At 42.8% G+C, this 21021-nt stretch overlaps 1 protein-coding gene across 1 annotated transcript in view; it reads left to right on the top strand.

Annotated features, from left to right (window-relative positions):
- arhgap35a (Rho GTPase activating protein 35a) overlaps positions 1 to 21021 on the top strand; it is a 61598-nt gene that overhangs the window by 27233 nt on the left and 13344 nt on the right. The window contains exons 2-3 of the mRNA XM_024804993.2: positions 11063 to 14897; positions 20178 to 20310. Of these exons, the coding sequence (XP_024660761.2) occupies positions 11178 to 14897; positions 20178 to 20310 (3853 nt within the window). The 5' untranslated portion in view covers positions 11063 to 11177. The remainder of the gene's footprint in view (positions 1 to 11062; positions 14898 to 20177; positions 20311 to 21021) is intronic.

The raw sequence follows: 21021 nt of genomic DNA, 5'->3' as shown, positions 1-21021 counted from the left end.
GCAAAGCTTGGCCTTGGGCCTTAATACTGCTGCAGCTGCAGACAGCTCAGTGCAGAGTAGCAAAGTCTTGAGCTGTAATGGCGCACCAGTGTCTGTCTGTAGACTGCTTTAAAATGGATGACCAAGCACAACCCCCGTAACCTCTGGACTTGCTGCCCCAGAGCCTGCCAGCTTCCTCCATTCAGACTAGGGAAGGAACTCAGGGGTGGTACTCCCACATACGGGCACATAAGCACAGCTAGAAGAGTTCCAAAAGGTGATAGATTAACATATTCATGTGCTCCTAGAGCTTACAGGCTACATATGGCTAAACACTGTGTTCTATATATTGTAGTTTGTTGTATTCACTGCTTTTATATTATACTCAACAACTTCTAGTTCTTGCCATAAAGGAGAAAAAGCACAGATAAAGTTTAATTTGACAGAATTACAGTGAACCAGTGTTATCAGATGATATTGGTCTATTGGTGCGATATGCGCTGAACACATTCCACAACAGAGTGCAGAAGGAGGGTGTTTTCAATATTGGTGTGCTCACCTAGTTTGTCCATTATAGCAGCTCAAGGTCACTTTTATGTACAGCGTTGCCTGAAGTTTGTGTAACAGTCAAGCTGTTTGTGAGATGCACTGTTGCAAAGTTAATAAACAAGAACCATGACATTTCCCTTTTTTGATATAACATGTTATATATACTGTTTATATAATATCAAACCTGCATTAGTGTCAACCCCCAAAATCAGTATGAGCCGGGCCCCGATCTCTTTGGCTTTCTATTATCCATGCATGATTTGCACTTTGGTGAGCCAGGCAGGAGGGCAGAAAAAGAGAGTGAATCTGGTGGAAAAAATGAAAGTGATAAAGACAGAGAGGGAGTGAAAGAACACTGAAAAGAGGGGGAAAAACCTCTGTAACCATCTGCCTTTGTGCCAACAGTTGGTTACTGTAGCAACCAGTAAAAAGTCATTATCTTTAATTGACATGGAGGCATGTTCAGGTGTTTTCAATTGTATCTTTTTTTTTTCTTTCTGCAGTGACCCCACCTATCCCCTAGTTTTTCTGTGTGTGTGTGTGTGTGTGTGTGTGTGTGTGTGTGTGTGTGTGTGTGTGTGTGTGCGCGTTTTATAGAGAGACCATCAAGCCGTTTTCTTCTGTTCCTCAGGCTTGATGCTTCTGGGTGTTTAGGCGGTTTAAAGCTGCATACACACTGGAAGCGATTCACTCCTCGCACATCGCTTTGAAGCTGAACAACATTCCAGGCTCTGGTTGCCTAGGTGACCCACTAATGTATATATCACTAGCTCATATGCCAATCATCGGTATTCTTCCCTCTCATTGGTCATTGCTTCAGTTGCTTGCCTGGAAATTTAGAAAAGTTTATCTTTTGCCTACTTCCTGTCACCAGCAGTTATTTCTCCTGTAGTTGCTTGAAGTCGTGGAAAGTCTCTGAGTTGATTATTGAGCAGATGTCAAAAGTGACCAGAGAGCAATTTAAAGATAAAAAATGTCATGAAGATTAAAAGTGAATGGCAGTAGAGACAGGAGACGGTGGTTGGTAAGGCTGAGGACACAAGAGCATTGAAGGTGGTTGTCTGTGATTTTTATGTTGAGGCTTGTTAGGGCAGATGAGCGATGAAGTCGTCCTGTCTGTAGACCATTAGCCAACCGCAAGTTCTAAGCACTTACCAGAAGCTCCTTGTGTTAACTCCCTGCCGCAGCACAAAGTCCCTCTTTCTCTTCTGTTTGTTTAGTTGGAAACTCTTCTTGTTCCTCCCTAATATTTCTTAATACTTCATTTGTGATTTTGCGCACACCTACGCCTCACAATACATTCACTTCGAAAAAACTTTGATTCTTTTCTTTGGCTCATTTCTTTTTCTTTTATAATGTGGTACACCCAAGTTCTTGGAAGGTTGTATTTACCAATGGAAAATAATTTATCTTTTTCTTTGAAACACTCGAAATGAAAAACACAATTTAACTCTGGCGTCAATATAAGCTTTCACAAACCATTTGTACTTTTCAAATCAATTTTTCCATTTTGTACAATGAGCCGTTTCTCACCATCCCTAGCTCAGCCGATCAGTATAAGAGTACAAAAAAAAGCATCCAATTCAACAAAAAAATTATTACACAAACAAAGCCTGCGTTGGGGTGTTCTGTCTCCAACTATTGTTTGAATCTGGGTTGTGCCTTTAATTCTAGGGAGCCTGTCAAAAGCCGTTGGCGGTGCTTTGTCCAGGCGTACCTTTTTATTACTACTGTCTGCTTTATTAGCCTTCCACAGAGCAGGAGAGGACAGAAAGAATTGACTGGAGATGCGAATGAAGGTGGCAACTATTGACTAGTTTGTCTTCTCTTGCTTCTGGCAGGGTGCAATGATGCTACAAGGATGCCGCTGTCCAGGCTAGCCCATTAGCACCTAGACTCCACACATGACAACATGACAAGAACAGACCACCACATGCAATGTGGCATTCGCAGGCTTGCTGCGCCGCTTTCACAGCCACCACTTTGCTTCAGCAGCCTTCTGTAGAAATAGCTTTAAATCATCTTCCACTTCCCCCTCAGTCCCCCTTTTTTTCGTTTCTGTCATTTTCCTTTTTAATTGGTCTCAAGATTCAGCAGTGCATGAACACTTCTGTGGCAAAGAGGAGTGTGGGGGGGGGGGAAAGTTTATTTAAACGTTCAGTGTGTAAGCAGAGAGTTGTGAGCATGTGAGTTAGAGGGCTTGTGTATATTGTTAGATGTGAACGTGCCGTATCTATGTTGGAGCATATGTTGTAGGTGTAAGTGGCTTTTTTTGTGTGCGTGAAGACCATCTGTCACCTAGTAACGGTTTGGGTGATCTCTGGCTGATGTAAGAGCTCCCTGTAGGGATCATAGAGCATAATTATATACAAAGCCTGCAGGTCACAAGTACAGATGGAAAGAGTTTAGCAGCATTGCGCTTATACTCTCTGTGATTTGAAGAGAAATTATTGTATTTCTTTAATGTCAAAGTGAAAAATGATCACATGTAAAAGCCTTGGCAGCTGCAATTTTCTGAATGGCGTGTCTTTAATGTATCAGCAGGTTATTAACGTCTCTCTCTTTGATGATATCCTGCATAGAGGCTGACTGTAAAATGTATATATTGTTTTCTTTTCAGGGTTGTGTTTAGAAAGTCAATTAAAGAACCTTTCAAGCTCCTATCACATCTCAAGGAAATCTAAATGAAAGATAGATATACTTTGTATAATTTGGCTTTAGGTTTCTGACGTCAAATCAGCCACCAGACTTGTTTGGTCTCCTCTCGCTTTCCTTTAACAGTCCAAAGCAGGAAGCAGGGAATGCAGAGGATGCACACATGTGCACTGCTTATATGCTGCACAATTGAAACTTTCCTTCGTATTAGGACAAAACATTAGGAAGCTGTACCAGTAACGTCAAAAAAACAAAAAAATGTTGCAATCAAGCCTTTGCCCCTGAGTTTATTCTGGCTGTCAAAATCTTTGCAGCGGCTGATAAAGTAATAAAAATTAAGCTCTGGTGGCAGCGGCATCGCTCCGTGAGTGCACACAGCTTTCCTGTCTTGTGCACCATCTGGAAAACACACCCAGCACATCTATTAAGCACTTACTCCAGCTAAGGACGAGCGCTCCGCTGAAAATGGGTTAATAATGACAATTAAATTGAAGGTAATGTCAGCAGTTGATCTGCCACTCACAAATCATATTATTTTATGTGAATAGCTTTCTGTGCCTAGGAGTGGAATTGCAGTTTTGAATAAGTGTGAGTCACTGAGCCGAGCTATTGAAAATCTACAAAATTGCATTATTGTGTTTTATCAAGACATTCTCTTACTACATGAAGACTTTCCACCCAGAGGCCAGAGCGCAGAGTCGGCTATGTTCTAATATTTAGGATGTAAAGGATAGAAAGTTCTGCTTGGCTCTGCCGTTCTTTCAGACGTATCAGATGCATATGACTTCTTTCCTAGTTTATGCACTTTTTTTTTTTTTTAAATTGAGGAACTCTATTTGGTGTGGTGTTATTTTATCACATTCATAGTTTATCATAATGCAGTGGCACATGGACGTGTTTATTAGCAAAGACAAATGCAGGCACATGATATCCACCTGTCAGTGCTGAGAGATGGAGGTCATCCCTAGTGCTAAAATGAGGCGTACACACACACACCATCAAACCAATTACACTAGTAATTAGAACTGGAAGCTCATTCAGGTGGAAGATTGCCAGCTGAGTTTAAAAACCCACCTGCTAACCGCTCTCTGCAAAATGTTGTCAGATTTAGGCATAAAACCGCCACGTACGTCCATGTTTTTGTTTACTTTCTGAAAGCCTGCCCCCGTGTCTGCGTTTAATGCTCTCCGTCCTGCCTTGTGCATTGGATATATTTGCGTATGTTCTATATTCGTGTTTGTCGGTTTTTGTTTGTGCTGTTGCATCACATTTGGCTAGGAGGACAGGGTGGCTGTATTGGATGTCTGAATGTGTGTATACAGTTGTGCTGATGCTGACAAGCCTTCTAGCAGGGGAGCAGGGATCAGATGTATGCTAATATCACCAGCAGACAGTCTGCTAGTCTGACAGAGGCCCGGCTGCAAGGTTAGGCACTGCTGCAGGAGAAAGAAAACTGAGAGACAGAGAGGGAGACATGATAAGAAATGAAGAGAGGGGGATAGAAAGAAAAGGACGAAGGTAAAATTACATAAGGGTCAAGGGCATTAAAAGAAATAAGTACGCCAGTTCATGTCAGGCTGAGGGAATTAAGAAGCAGGGAGAGCGAAGGTCCACAGATAAACTTTTGTGCCAAAGGAAAACACAGGCCATCTGTCCTTCTGACCTTGCATGCAAAGCACCAGTTGTTGCTGTTGTTGTTTTTGTTGTTGTTGTACAGCCTGTTAAACAGGGAATTTCTCGGGCAAATGTAAAAGAGCGTGTCTTAAAAAGGCAGTGCTTTCAGTTGGCTCCATCACACATCTGGACTGAAGCCAATCGATCATTTTAATTTCATATTTTCATTTATCCTGCAGATTAATCTGTTAATCAGGCAAATAGTCTCGCTGTTAACCCTGAAGTGAGCGTTACTTTTTTCCTGCTTCAATAACAGTCCGATACACAAAGATATTTTAAGTGCAATGATTTGTCCATAAACTCTTCCTTTTGTCATGCCACTTGAACCTTGCTCTTTCCTAGTTTTTAGCTCCTCCAAATCTTTAGACATAGTCTTGAAATTCAGATTGGACTGTGAATGCAGTCTTTGCTTTGGCTATTTTATTCTCAGTAGTTTTTGTTTATTGCCTCCTCCTGTTTGTCCAGGAGCATTGTCTCCTCGGGGGTCCGTCAGAGGGAATAGCTGCATTGGAGTGACTTACTAATAAAGCTCAGGAGCCTTCTGAAAATATAGCTGCAATTAATGTTAAGGTGTATTGTAATTAAAATGATGGTGTTTTACAATGTATGGAGGTATTAATCATTTTTAAAGGTATTATACTCCCATTAGTGTTTCAATGCACATGTTGTGGAATGCAAATATGTACTGAGGCAGAGAGGCTGTGGGGGGTATGATATTTGCCTTTTTTTTTGTTGTTGTTTTTTGTTTATGCTGTTATATCAATGTTCCATCAGATCATGCTAATGCACAAAGTGTACCACATGTGATCCTGCAAATGGAAAGATGTGACTAGCTGAAGCTATTCCATAGAGTGACCGTAATCCGAGTCAGCGCTAACCAGCGCTTCTGAATCGGGACCTGGCTATGTGATGGTTTGGTTGCTGCGTTAATATTTCTGTTTGTCATATCAAAATATGTTTTTAACGAGTTTATAGGAATTACTTTTTTTAACTTACTATGAAATATGAGAGCTATAGGTCGATTGATTCAGCCTGTGCAAAAGTATTTTTGTAGGAATCATTTATTGCAGTTGGGTGTGCTTGTGCGGTTTGTTTGCCTGGCCACATGTGAAATATGTTAGCAGTGGTATGATTGCAGTGTTTGTCTTCTGTTGATGCATGCACACAATGGATGGAAAGAGTGAGGGTATTTGTATTTCCTGTTTGGTGTGTGATTGATGGATGTGCTGCATATGTGGAAAAGGCAAATGCCTTCTGTTTAAGTGGTTACGCTGAATGCACTGCGCCACAGAGCACTTCGTGTAAAGGGCAGTGAATGTGAAGTGCGGAGGCATTTACATATAGATGTATATACATTATTTGAGTCACTGTAAGACCCACGTCTGTGCGCTTCGCTGGTTAAGTGATGTTTAAAATGAGTTGTTTCTAACTCAGCATTCATATCAATTAATTCCTTTCCACTGCGAGCCGACCCACCCTGAACAGGAAGCAGCATCAGTGGAAGGACTGTCGACATCCACACACAGCCCCAATGCGTTGGCCACAACCCTAGTATCTTACTAATGGACAGCAAGTCTCCAGAGGAGGGGCAAAATGGGAGCAGGCGATGGAGAAGGGATTCTTGACAGATGGGAATCGGAAATCTATATGATGATGGTAATGTTCTGGGTGAGACTAGAGAAGTACAACTAGCTGCAGACCTAATTCATCCAAGGGGGGGTAAGGGGGGGGGGGGGCACGCTGTGGACGAAGACAAAGGAAGGGTAATTCACTCTTGAATCTTCGAGAATACAGGAGAGAGATTTTTTTTTTTTTTCCCCCTGCTGCCTCTCTGTCATCATCATAATCCTCATCACCACACTGCACACTTCATGACTATTTCATGACCTTTGTTTCTGTCAACTCCCAGCCTTTCCTGAGTGTGTATTACTCTACAACCAGAAGGTTTTCTGGGAAACTCGGCTTCCTAGTTTGTCCTTGCTTAGCACTGTTCACACTGTACTGTGTGAGATTCTCTGAGGCATATCTGATGCTTTTGGCAGCAACTTAAGAAAAGTGATAAAGTACTCCTTCTTTTATCAGAAATATTATTTCTACTATACTTTTCTTTGACTCTATAATCTATAAAATACTTGACCTTTACTAACAGTGTTGCACTTCAACTCAACATTTATTTCCATCACAACTATTTTTCTGACTCTGACTTTAAAATTCTTTCTCCGTAGATATAGCTTTCAGTCATGGTCATCCCATTCAATCCATATGGACTCTCTCTTGTCCAACATTTCCAGTCTGTAAGGATTTCTGTGTGTATCAAAACAGGCCTGGCTGTCATCCTCCCTTGCTAACTGTTGTAACTCTGTAATGAAAGGAATGCAGCCAACTCTTGAAAGCTGGATGGCCTCACGGGCCATGCAGCTACAAAGGGACTCTCCCTTGCTGCCCTTTGTAGCACGTGTAATTCTGAACTTCATGCCCTGACGCCCCAGCATTACCTTAAGGCTGAACTCCAGTACCTCACAGACACATCATATCTGCCTCTACTTTGTCCTTGAGGGAGAGCGAGTGTCCTAAAGGGCTGGTTCAGTCAAGGCAAGATTGCTGTATCTTTCCTGCTTTTAAACAGTTTAAAAGGAGGGAATGAAATAATCAGGCAAATGGAGATGTGGTATTTGGGTAGACCATGCTTATAATGCTATTTGCGATTACACAGGGGGGTGAGTGATGGGATGGGTCAGACTTTGACCCTTGTATCCTCTGCGCCTCACCACGCCCTCCCTCAGGGAATTCCAATCTCCAACTCACATGACCCAGGTTGCTGACCTCTCTCTCTCCTTCCTCTTGTACCCATTCTCGTTAGTGCACATGGAGAGGATGGGGGTACAAACTTCACACCCTCCTTTGCCTCCCTACAGTGCCTTGCCCTCCTTTCCATCTCCTGTCATTCTGCCTACTGTCACGTTTCAGGGTCGAAGGCAGATACAACGCAGGCCTTAAACCAGCCCAGGGCCTCGAGATGGTGGTATGCGGCTGGACATGCGCAGCAGACACCAGGCCTCGGGGTGAACTAGGAAACTGTCTGCCTGACTATTCTGCACCTGGACTGCTGCACTGAGACTAGCTAAGCACAAGCAGTGGTGTCTTTATGGGAAAGAGGAAATGTATTCCCCTAATGACTAGATCTATTGTGTGAAATGCTGCACTTAGGCTGCCAGCAGACGTGCTGTAGAAACAAGCTGAATTGTGCAGTTGCAGTTTAATATAAATTCTGTTTCTGTCAGTGACTTTGGTGCAGCCGTCACTCAGCGAGACATTTCATTTTTCTCTATTATTCACTGTGTTGGAAACTATTGCATCCTCACAACAGACCAGCAAAAATAACATCAACACTTTTTTTTGTTGCTACTTTTTTCTTTTTAAGCCTATCTCCTTGTCATACACACACACGCGTGCATGCACACACATTAACTTGCACTCTGCTCTAGTGAATATGTGGGCTGACTGTCACAAAATCTATATGAACTTGGAGGTCCATGTACACCTTGCACACACGGGAACATAATTAGAAAAAGATAGGTAGGGTCAGCAGAGCAGATGCTAGCAGGGCATCTGTAAGAGTGCTGAGCCTGGCCAGCCGCCAAGTCCATATAGAATTTTGGAGTGCTTGACTGCACTTAATCCAGACCCTCACTGCTGGTCGCAAACATGACCTATTTCACACATGAAGTGATCATCACCAGGATCTTGATTACATAGGATACATTCTGGGTCATCTTTATGTGCACGCATGTGCAAGCTCAGATGAAACATTCATGCTAATGTGGTTCTTCACTAGGGTTTCCTTACTTATCTGTAAAGGTAATACCCCCTCTCAGCTCATGCAGTAGACAGCTACTTCAAGCATGTCACAACAGTTTACGCTACAGAGATAAGTTTTACAAGCTAGCAATGCAAAAATAGAGCCCGCAGACCTACCAGAAATCCCTTTTGGTTTACTCTGGGGGAATAAAAAGAAATGCAGTATATGCAATTTATAATAAGTGACATTGCTGTACAGACTAGCAGTAGCTGTAAAATTAAAGGTTACCACCTATGAGGGATCCACTAATAATATGGCAGCTACAAATATGTATTGTAGTATGTATTGTATTTATTGATGGTCTTGAGTACCATGCAGCTTTTTAATTTCATGTCTGTGAAGGATGTCTGTATACAGCACAGCAAAGGATCATGTAGACACTGTATATTAAGAAATGATTATTATTATTATGCTGAATAGATGTTCAATTAAGTCAGTGGACCATGTCCAGGGGCAGCAGGTCTCTTTTCTTTCTGGTGAATGCAGTTGAGGGATCTGCTGAGGTCATCTGTGTAATGCGAACATAATTAGGTCAGTGAACAGGTTTGTTATTAACCCACAGATACCTCGATAAATACCACAGTGCAGTCCTTCCCATCCAGTTAAAGTGGTGTGTGTACATTCATATACTATCAAGCAAGTAGACACACACATGCCCAGCGAGAGAAGGAGATGAATTAATCACAATTCCTAGGTCATATTCGTATTTGATCCTATCGACCATCAAGTCAGGCTGTACACAGTGTACAATGCATGTTGTTATTATAGGGATTTGGTCCACCTCTGTGAGCTTTGATGCATTTTTCATGCATGTTTCCTCTATAAATATCAAAACACGAGGTATTCTATTTGATATGGATTCCTTTTCCTGCTGGTGCTGGGTTATACACCTGGTTAAGCACAGGGGCACTCTTGTCTCTGTAATTTTAATCCACAGCCTGAGTGGAATTTACTTTTAGCAAAACACTAGGCTTCAGCTGGGAACTTTGATTAGTGGCACTCCCTTTCAAATGAAACTCAGAAATGCAGTATATAAAAGATGTAGTAGTCATTACATAGCAGGTTGGGTGTAGCTTTTTTTAAAGTCTACACTATTTTCTAACACACACAAGTTTCTTACCATTTTTTCTTGTCATTGTTCGTATCTCTGGTGAATCAGAGTTGGACAGTGAGGTTCATTTTAGGGAATCCGCAGATCTGTGTTGCCTGACAAACTCGATTCAAAAATAATGAAGGCTTTGGCTGCTTTTGTGTTCTCTGTCAAAAGAGCTGTTCGTGATTAATAGTGGTTTTAATGTCTGTTTTTACTACATAAATGACTCAGTTATGACATGGAGGGGGTGGTCTCCATCATTTTGAAATGCAGTGCATGCTATCTGTCTGAGAGCTTAACAAGATTTTCATTCCATACAAATTGTGTTGTAACACCCTTTCATGCCTCATCCTTTCCCTTTTCTTAACTTATTTTTAGACCTAATCTACCAGTCGAATAAATAATACTGAGATGAGCAACTAAGCATCTCTATATGGTCTTATGTGTTTTTGCCTTTTTCTTACTTGCAATGCAGCCATTTCTTGCTTCTGATTTAGGTAAATATGCATGACATTAATGATGGTACAGGAGCCAACTCTTATCTGTTTGGTTATAAACATAGGAAAACATGTTTTTGATGGAAACAAGTCAGCCAACAGGCAATGCAGCCTTTTAAAATGCAGATGGCTTTCCCTAGTTGGCCAATTAGTAACTTTAGCTCTGGAACACTTATCTTCTTTCATCTTCCTGTGTGTGTCTTTCATTTAGGGTGCCGAGAGCTTGGTGTGCCTTTTTCTACAAGAGTGTCGTGCTACTTGTGTGCATATGTTTGCGTGCACAGTCGTTTGTCTGTTTGCTGCAGTAGTGAAAGAGCTACATTACTTTCCTCCAATGTTTCTGCGAGTGAGGCAAACCAACCAGACTGTTAGAAGCCAGATAATAAGCCAAAACACACATTGCGTTGCAATGAACATGAGAATGAAATGTGGAAGGCACCACTGTTAGCACTGCAGTTCTGGCAGCATTAAAATTAAATGAGTTAAACTGGGAAAAAATTGCCTTTAACTGAGTTACAGCTGGGTTAAGTAATATGCAGCATTCCAACAGCTTTACCACTGACCTCAATCTTTTCAGGAAATATTCAGTGGAGGAATAGGATCAGAGATTAACAATTGTTAACAGAACACAGGCACATAGTAGGAATTTAGATGCGAGGCACAGTAGCTAAAGGTTATCATTAGAATAGTGGAATTTTTTTTTTTGTATATCTCTAGATTAAATCTCACTTTTGTCTCTCTCTTTCTATCATGCAGGACCAAGCCTCAGACCAGTGAGCTTCTCTTGCATGGAAACCCTGCTTCCTTGGCAGCCTGCTCCTCTCTCTAGAGCTCACGGCCAGCATGGCAGGATGAGCCTCTGCCAGCAACGATGATGGCCAAAAAGCAAGATCCGCGGCCACCCACCTACAACCTGGTTGTGCTTGGGCTGTCCGGCACAGAGAAGGAGAAAGGGCAATGCGGTGTGGGCAAGTCCTGCCTGTGTAACCGCTTTGTCCGGCCAAGTGCAGATGACTTCTACCTAGATCACACCTCTGTTCTCAGTACCAGTGACTTTGGAGGGCGTGTAGTGAACAATGACCACTTCCTATACTGGGGAGAGGCTGTAAGGACAATGGAGGAGGGGTCAGAATGCCGTATAAATGTGGTGGAGCAGACTGAGTTCATTGATGATCAGACGTTTCAGCCACACCGAAGCACGGCACTGCAGCCTTACATCAAGAGGGCAGCTTCCACCAAGCTGGCTTCAGCTGAAAAGCTGATGTACTTTTGCACAGATCAGCTGGGGCTGGAGCAAGACTTTGAGCAGAAACAGATGCCGGAAGGCAAGCTTATGGTGGATGGCTTCTTACTCTCTGTAGATGTTAGCAGGGGTATGAACCGTAGCTTTGAGGATCAGATGAAGTTTGTTACCAACCTATATAACCAGCTAGCAAAAACAAAAAAGCCTGTGGTTCTGGTCCTTACCAAATGTGATGAAGGTGTTGAGCGGTATATTAAAGACTCACACACTTTTGCCCTAACTAAGAAGAATCTACAGGTGGTAGAAACCTCAGCACGTTCCAATGTCAATGTTGACCTAGCCTTTTTTACACTGATTCAATTAATAGACAAGAGTAGGGGAAAGCCCAAGATTATCCCCTACTTTGAGGCACTGAAACAGCAGAGTCAACAGATTGCCTCAGCCAAAGACCGCTATGAGTGGCTGGTCAACCGAATTGTAAAGAACTACAATGAGACCTGGCCTGTTGTCAGTCGGCGCATGCAGACTGCCCCCGAGTACAAGGACTATGTTTTTCTTGAGGGCACTGCTAAAGCCAAGAAGCTCTTCCAGCAGCATGTGCATAGACTTAAACAAGAACACATAGAGAAACTTAGGAAGCTCTATCTAAGTACTCTGCCACAGGCACTGTCTACACTCTTACCACAGTTGGATGAGATAGACCACTTGAGCTGGTCTGGAGTTCAGAAAGTCCTGGAGACTAAAAGAGATTTCTGTCAGTGGTTTGTTGTGCTAGATGATACACCTTGGGAGACCACAACACACATTGATAACATGGAAGATGATCGCATCCCACAAGACCTACTGGAGACACCAGCAGCGGAAGCCATTTATGAGTCCCATCTGGAGCAGCTAAGGAAGGAGCGGAAACGGGCTGAAATGAGATGGGAGTTCAAGGAGAAGTTAAGTGTCTCTCCTTTTATCACACCAGGGAAGCCATGGGAGGAGGCCAGAAGCTTCATCATGAATGAAGAGTTCTACCAGTGGCTGGATGAAGCTGAATATCTGGATATCTACAATAAACACCAGAAAGAAATCATCGACCGGGCCAAAGAAGACTTTCAAGAATTGCTCCTTGAATATTCTGAGCTCTTTTATGAGTTAGAGTTGGATGCAAAACCGAGTACAGAGAAAATGGGAGCCATTCGAGAAGTGCTGGGGGAGGAGCAAAGATTTAAGGCCCTTCAGAAGCTGCAGGCAGAAAGGGATGCTCTTGTACTGAAACATATCCACTTTATCTATCACCCCACAAAGGAATCCTGTCCCAACAATCCGCACTGTGTGGATACTAAGATAGAGCAGATACTGGCCTCCAGATTCCCAACTCGGTACCCTTCATCAGACTGTGCGAGACTGGAAGGGGGGAGAGCTGAACGGATAAATCTTGTCATTCTAGGAAAAGATGGGCTAGCCAGAGAGATGGCCAATGAGATAAGAGCCTTGTGCACCAGTGACGACCGGTACGTGTTAGATGGAAAACTGTATGAGCTGACCCTCCGTCCCATAGAGGGCAATGTACGTCTCCCAGTTAATTCCTTCTACACACCAACCTTTACACCGCATGGCTGCCTATGTTTGTACAATTCAAAGGAATCTCTCTCCTATGTTGTTGAGAGTATAGAGAAGCTTAGAGAGTCGACTATTAGCAGAAGGGAAAGGGAAAACAGCTTATCTCAACTGCCACTGTCCCTCCTTCTGGTCACCAAGAGGGGGGTGGGGTCCATAGGGGATATTGGAGGGGAGACAGCTCAAACTCTCATACAACAAGGGCAGCAGGTAGCTGCAAAGCTACAGAGTTCTTACCTAGACCCTGCCTCTCCAGGCATGGGTTATGGCCGCAATGTCAGCGAGAAGCAGATCACTCAGATGTTGAAAGGACTCTTAGAAATACGTAGAAACATAGGGAGCAGCTCCCCTCCACTACCTCCTCCATCCTCCAGAGACTCTCAGTCCCAGTCAATGCTCGAGGCAGACCTGAGGATAGTCATGTGCCTGATGTGCGGAGACACCTACGACCTAGACCAACTCCTTGCTCCCTTCCTTTTGCCCCAGCATTGTCGTCCTTCCTCGAGCCTCGGTGGTGGCACCTCTGTTCTGCTGGATCTTAGTATAGGAGGTCAGAAGCAGAATATCGAGCTGTCATTGCTCTCCTTCCATTCCTCATTAGCCCTTCGCAAGGCTGGGCTCGTCCATGGCTACATTGCTGTTTACTCTACTCGCCGCAAGGCCTCTTTGGAGACATTATGTGCTTTTCTGTGTGAGGTACAAGACATCATCCCAATCCAGTTATTAGCAGTAGGGGAGAGCCAGATGGAGCTGTCAGATTCAGACTCTGCTAAGGAACAAGTTATTCAGGGGGAAGAATTGGCTCATGAAATAGAGGCAAGATTTAACACGGTAATATGTGGACATGGTGGCGTAGTAGGTGGTCTTCATAAGATAGATCTCTTCCAGCCTTTCTTAAAAGAGGCGATGGAGAAGCGCACCATTGTTGAGGCCACACACATGTATGACAATGTAGCAGAGGCATGCACCAATGAGAGCGTCAGCCCTCGTGGTGGCTCTCCCAGCCCGGTTACACTTTTGGACTCAGAAGATGATATTGATCCATCACCTCCTTACCCTACCCTGAGGGAGGATACTCTCAGCTCCCAACTGGGAAGCTTCAAGCTGTCAGAAATGGATTCAGATGATCCCTTCTCTTTCATTTCCGAGCTTAGCACTTTTGAGAGCAAGGTGAACAACAAAGTTCCTCCACAAGTGAAGCCCAAGCCAGTCCTTAAGGTTAATCTTGGCCCTTACATGGACCAACAGGGAGGCACCAACCGCCGCTCTTTGCCCCAAGCTGTCACCTGGGCCCGAGGTAGTGATGGTGGCTATGACCCCTCAGACTATGCTGAGCCAATGGATGCTGTGAGCAAACCTAGACACACAGAAGAGGAAAATATTTACTCTGTCCCACATGACAGCACACAGGGCAAGATTATCACCATCCGCAATGCCAACAAGGGTCATTCAAATGGGAGTGCTGGGGGGAATGGGTCAGACAGTGAAGCTGATAGCAGTTCACTGGAGCGCAGAAGAAAATTGTCTGCGATTGGCATAAAGCCTAAGCTTTACAGAGACAGATCCAAACGGCTTGGGAAGTTCAGCAATTTTAGGACGAGCTTTTCTATCGGCAGCGATGATGAGATGGGGAGTTCATTCAAGGCGAGCCAGGATGACGAAGCACTTAAGAAAGACAACTCCACTGAGGATAGTGAGGATCCTAAAAAGAGAAATATTCTCAAAAGCCTGCGCAGAACTAAGGTTAGTGTTCATGCAACTATCTGCTTAAGTTCAATATGAGTGCCATTTTGGTTTAAAAAATTCTGTAAATTAACTCATAAATTCAGAGCACTTTCTTTTTCTTAGTTTAGCAGTTTCCAACACAACAGTTACCAAGCTTTATTGCCAAATGTTCAGTATTTATTATTGAACCAATCGCCTACTCAAGTGCATTTTAAACTGTAAAATTTTCTTAATAACCTCCTCACGTCCTTTAATTGTTTTGGCAGATTAAAGTGTCTAATGCTAAAGTAAGGTAAAATTATTTTTTAAGCAAAAGAAGAAAACATTTGTAATGGTTAATTTTAAATATTCAAAACATGCCAGGTTTACTTTTTAATATATTTGCCTCACATATAATTATAATGTATAGAAAATCTGTATGAAAAATACCTCAAAGAGACAAGTGTGTTTACATATAGTTTATATAAATTCATCTGTATACATGTAGAAAATAGACGTCCATAATCTCTCCAATATGATTAGTTCTTGTTTGAGATTGAACAGCTGTTTGCTGTTGCGATTAAATGTGTTTCTAACTAAACTCAAGGAATTTCTAATGAGTTGAGAAAGATCTGTCTTCTCTGAAGCTTAGCCCACTGATAACATGACATATACTGTAGGGGGTTTGTATAAAAGGATGTCTGCAATATTTTTTCACTGACCGCTCTGTGGGATCCCTCTAAACTACCCAGATCATCAGAGATAATGGAGGCAAACTCTGGTCAGTAAACCTCTATACCAGAAAGCAGAAACTCTTAATGAATAGGGACAGAGCCGTGGTATAGACTGTGCTATTTCATCTGTCTGTGTCCATCTCTATCTGGTATCTTCAGGTTTCCCTAGAGGAATAATGTTAGACATTGATCTTTTGCAAGGTTCTTAAACGTCTTTCTATACTGGCACTTAAAACAGATTAAAACAGATACTAAATCACTGCAGACTTTTAGAAAACTAGGTGCGAACATCCCTGCTAATAGCACTAACAAGCAAAAAAACAGAATAAGAATATAAGGAAAGTAATCTTTGTTTCAAATTAAAACCTTCCTTTTTAGATTGATCTACGGTATGTGAAGTCTGTATGTAACAGCAGAGTCACTATATGTAGTGTAATGTTTTTGTTGCTTTTACTGTCGTACTGCAGTGAAGTTTTGACTAAGACTGGACTGATTATCTTTATTTGCTTCCTTCCGTTACTTTTCTCATATTCTCAGTTTGGTCTCCTGTTCTTGCTGATTCATACTGCTTCTCACATTCCTGTCACTTTTTTCCTCTCCCCCCATTATATTCTTGTCTTTTGGACACACGTATCTCCTTCTTTACTTGATTTCTGTCTCCCCATTTCTTTTCCTTCCTGTGCTTGTCTCTCACCCACATGCAGTGACCTTACAGTGTTCGGCTTATCAGCCTGGTATGCTGTTCATTCACACACATGGTGCGGTATAGAAGTGCCAACTGAACAGCAGTTACATCTGTGTATGTTGTGCTTCTGTGTCTGTGATAATTACCATGGCTGTCAGCAGAGAGGAACAGGAGGGGGATGATTAATGTTTTCACACACTCAGATGTGATGTCCAAGTACCTGAATAGAAGCTGTCCTCCCGGATAATTCAACTGCTAAGATCGCATTCTGTAGCACTTGTTGCCATTCATCCCACTGGGGGGAAAAAAGTGAGAACCTTTAAAACACAAGGTAGCAGGATTTGTGAGCAGACTAGTTCAAGTAGTACACTCAGTGGCACTTTATTATGTACTTGCTAGTATTGAGTTAGATCCTTTTGCCTTCAGAACGGTCTTAATTCTTTGTGGCATGGATTCAACAGGGTGCTGCAAAAGTTCCTCAGAGCTTTGGGGCTATATTAACATGACAGCATCACACAGTCGCTGCACAGTTGTCACCTGCACATCAATAATGTGAATCTCCTGTTCCACCAAATCCCAAAAGTGCTTTATTGGATCAAGATCAGGTGACTGTGGAGGCTGTTTGAGTACAGCGGGCTCACTCTTATGTTCAAGAAGTCAGTTTGAGATGCCGTGAGCTTTGTGGCATGCTGTTATTCTGCTGGAAGCAGCCATCAGAAGATGGGTACGCTGTGGTCGCATGGTCAGCAACAGTATTCAGGTAAACTGTGGCCTTTAAAGAGCCCCAAAGTGTGCCAAGAAAATGTCCTCCACAATGTTATTCCATCACCAGAAACCTGAACAAGGCAGGATGGATGCATGCTTTCATGTTCATCCCAAATTCTAAACGTTGATGCTGACAGCAGCCATGCCACATTCAGAGTCACTTAAATTTTCACTTAAAACTTCTGCAGATCATATTAACGATGTATACATGCCTAAATGCATTAAATTCCCACGTGATTGGCTTGCATTAAAAAGCAGTTTTGCATGTACCCAACAAGGTGGCCGGTGACTGTATGTTAGCAAGTACACAAGAGGTAATAGCTGTGATTTTTACACAACCATACGCTTTGACCTTCTCTATGCAAAGGGGCAGAGCAAAAGTGGATCCATAAAAACCCTGTGATTTAAATTTCCAGTCATACCGCCCAGTACTACATGACACATTTTAAACCCACACATTTCCAAAGGAAAAAAAAAAAGCCAACAGAAGGTAGGCCAGTGTCAGCATCATTAGTTATATCAGTGCCCATGATTTGTGCCCTACGGCATGTCTTGGGATCTGGATATCCACATTACAAGCCATTATGGCTTAATTGTGGTTGTAACAAAGTGATCAAGTTCCATCACCTATTTTCTAAGCAGCTGTCTGAAAGATAAGTGTCCATTTTCAGTCTGCTGCAGCCTGAAATCCCTTCAGGAAGGCATTTTATTGAGTTATTTGGTCATTTCAGGGAGATGTATTGTGGCAGTGCCTCTCCATTGGCAAACAACCAGCCATTCCTGTTGTTGGCTGGTTGGGGTTAACTCAGCCTGTTTTTCAGTTGTCTTTTACGTGACCGTTTGGCGTTATGCAGTGTAAACATTTTCTTGGAGAGAGCCTTAGGGCGCTGTCTACCAATCTGAATCATGACGTCTAGGAACAAATAATGGAAGCTACACTCTTAGCCCATTTTAAAGCCCTCTTTACCTCAGGCGCTGACCAACTGTGTTTGTCCTGATCACCCTCCCTCAGCGAGAGGCCGGAAACGTTTCCTCTCTCTTTCGTCTGCACCTTTTTTTTTCTCCCCCTAACTTACTCAGCCAGAAAGAAAAGTGTTTGAAATTCCTCAGTCACCCAGTTTGTCTACTGACTTCATGCAGGAAAAAAAAGGCAGGGAGACAGTCAAACAAAAGGCTCAGAAACAGCCATGGAAAGAAAATGGAGATGAGAGGAATAAGAGTTATGATAAAACTTTTGAGTGGCTTTGTGTTTCAGTGTCCTACAGTGTGTGTAAATGCTCACTGTGGTGTCTGCGTGTTATTGTTGAGGATCTGTTGTGTTTTGATTTTGTGGTAGAGGTCTGTTTTGTCTCCTCAGCGCTGGCAGCATATCCTGTCTCAGTCAGCAACTGAAAGGAGTGGCCAGAAGGCAAAACTGCAGGGAGAGAAGACAGTAAGAGAGGAGAGTGGATGCAGGAGGAGGGGGTGGGCGTATAGAGACAGTCTGCTAAACTGAGATAGGGCACAGATATACAACACGCTCAGTGTGACAGGACACAAATAAATTATGAGCTGCAACATGGAGCTCGAAACCAAACTGGCAGCGAGTTATAACAACAATAGTTCTCTGCTGTTCCTAAAATTCAATTGAAGCTTTACGTTAGTGTTTTGTGAACGCATGAATACAGGGTTCAAATCTACCCCTGGTCCCATGGACGTCCCAGGGAGTGTCAGAGAGGCAGTGGAGGAGGTAGCTGGGGAGTGATAAGTGAAGGAATTCGACTTAGGAATCTGCTCATGTGGGGTTATGATGGAACGATAACTGGGAAGCTGTAACTGACTGGCTGAGAATCTGCAGGTATTTAACATGTATCACTTAGTGCAAGTCCAGACCTTAACAGGATTCTTGAAGGAGGTGCAGACTCTTCTTGGAATACTTTGTTATACTCTTATCTTTTGACATTTAGGGATTTTTTTCACTTGAACTTTTTTTGTCAACCGAAGGCTGTCATAGAGGAGCGTCTTGAGGCCAATGCAAATACTTGGATGCAAAATATATTCTTATGTATTTGTTTGCTAACTAAGCATCGCCTAATATTTTAGCAGTTAATAAGATTTAAGAAGGGAAAATCACAGTGAGTGCGCTAATGACTGAAGAGTGAAACTCATTGGCCTATGTAAAATTGAAGCTCTTAAAAGAATGTGATAAAATGAAACTACAGTTAAAGGTAAGACACATACAGACATAACTCTAGCCTACAGTTATGTGCTAATAATGGCCTTATTCATAGAAGGCTAATGAAAAATATCTTGCCATGGCGATGGCAAAAAACTCCAGGTGAGCCTTTGTTAATCTGCCCGGTCTTAATGAATCTATCACCACTTGTTCCCTCGAGTACCACTGAGAGTGAGTGTGAATATATGTGCAATCGAAAATGTTTGGCAGAGTGCAGCGAGGCCAGTATCTGGAGCAGAGGGCACGCCGTGCTTCTTCCCTCTAATGAGCACTCCTCTGCTCCTTTTCTTGTGTCTGTCAGGCCTGCACTGCACCAGCAGCCTGTGTGTCCAGCCAACCATGCATCTCTGGCTCGACACCCAGCCTTCCAGGCCAGAGCCTCAGGGGGCTGACAGACATACTAGAGATCCAGGGCTCAGAGGCCTTCAAATATCCCTGCTGAACACCATTAAGGCACAGCACAATTACTGCTGACGCCTCAGCCATACGGAGTAGCAGGCAAAAATGTTGCAAGAGTGTATCACAACTCCCATAACGGTAGTAAGAAAGTATTTAAACAATGAATAAGGGAGTTTGATTATCTGTTAACAGCAGTGCGCGTGCGGTAGCAGAGAGAGAAACAGAAACAGAATGCCATACAAAAGAACGAAGAGATAAAGTGATGAAATAAGTGATGCATATCTCTCAGGTATATGCACAGATCAGGGCTTAAGGCAGCCATATAAGTTTAACCTTTTAAGGAATGTGCGGGATAGGTGCATACACGTCTCGTCTCACAGTTGCTAACATAACAACACAGTCACATTTAAATAAGGTCATGGCCATTTCAAGACCAGTGCCACCAGGAAATGTTGATGTTCTTCTTTTGTTTGCTACCAACATTCTGATATATCTTTTTTTTTCTTTTTTTTTTTTCCTAGAAACCACGATCCAAACCCAGGCATTCCATCTCAAAACCTGGCTACTTTGGCATGCCACTATCCACTGTGGTCACTCCTGAGAGACCAATCCCAGTCTTCATCGAGAAGTGCATCCATTTCATTGAAACAACGGGTAAGGATCTGTACGGATGCCTAATGGCATCCAGTGCAATGCATCGCAGGTTCTTGTGTTTCAGTCGTTTAGCTAATAACTCTTATAAAATGACTTTGTTGTTGTGGCCCTGCATGTACTACAGCTGCTTCCATTAGTGTGAATCGTTTCTTTTCTGGTGGATATTTCCTTATCCGTCCTCTCTTCTTGGTCGGTTTACATTTACATTCACGCATTTTCTTTGTCTCTGTTGTTCTTTGCTCAGGTTTATTTGATGATTGTGCCTAAGCCTATAGGTGGGCTATACAGGAGAACATCTACAACCCACTTTTTTATAAGGAAAAGAAAATGAATTTAATTTGAAATCATTCACATAAATATTAAAGGGTTCATGTGGCATGTTGCAAGTGGTTCATGTAAAAGCATCAAAGAAAACATGGCCGTGGTTATAGTGACAGTATTTTCTGTTGCCTTAGAAACAGAATCATTGATTTTAAGCAGCATAATTTTTCTTTAATATGAAGTATGTTAGAATATTAGTATGAAATATTCTCATCTGCTCTGTGTTATGTGAATTTTGCAGCTGTGTTTCGCTGACAGGTCTTTAGACTGTTGCCTGGCCTCTTGTCTCCTCTCTGCAAGCGCAGACACACGCGCTCCGATAGCTTCCTCTAACCTTGCTACCCTGTTGCCATGCTCCTCAGCTGGCCCACTGCCCTAGGATTGCCAGCT

This window comes from Maylandia zebra, linkage group LG14, assembly GCF_041146795.1.
Source record: "Maylandia zebra isolate NMK-2024a linkage group LG14, Mzebra_GT3a, whole genome shotgun sequence".
Lineage (NCBI taxonomy): Eukaryota > Metazoa > Chordata > Actinopteri > Cichliformes > Cichlidae > Maylandia > Maylandia zebra.
The sequence above is the reverse complement of the archived record's forward strand: the minus strand, read 5'-3'. Positions and strand labels throughout refer to the sequence as shown.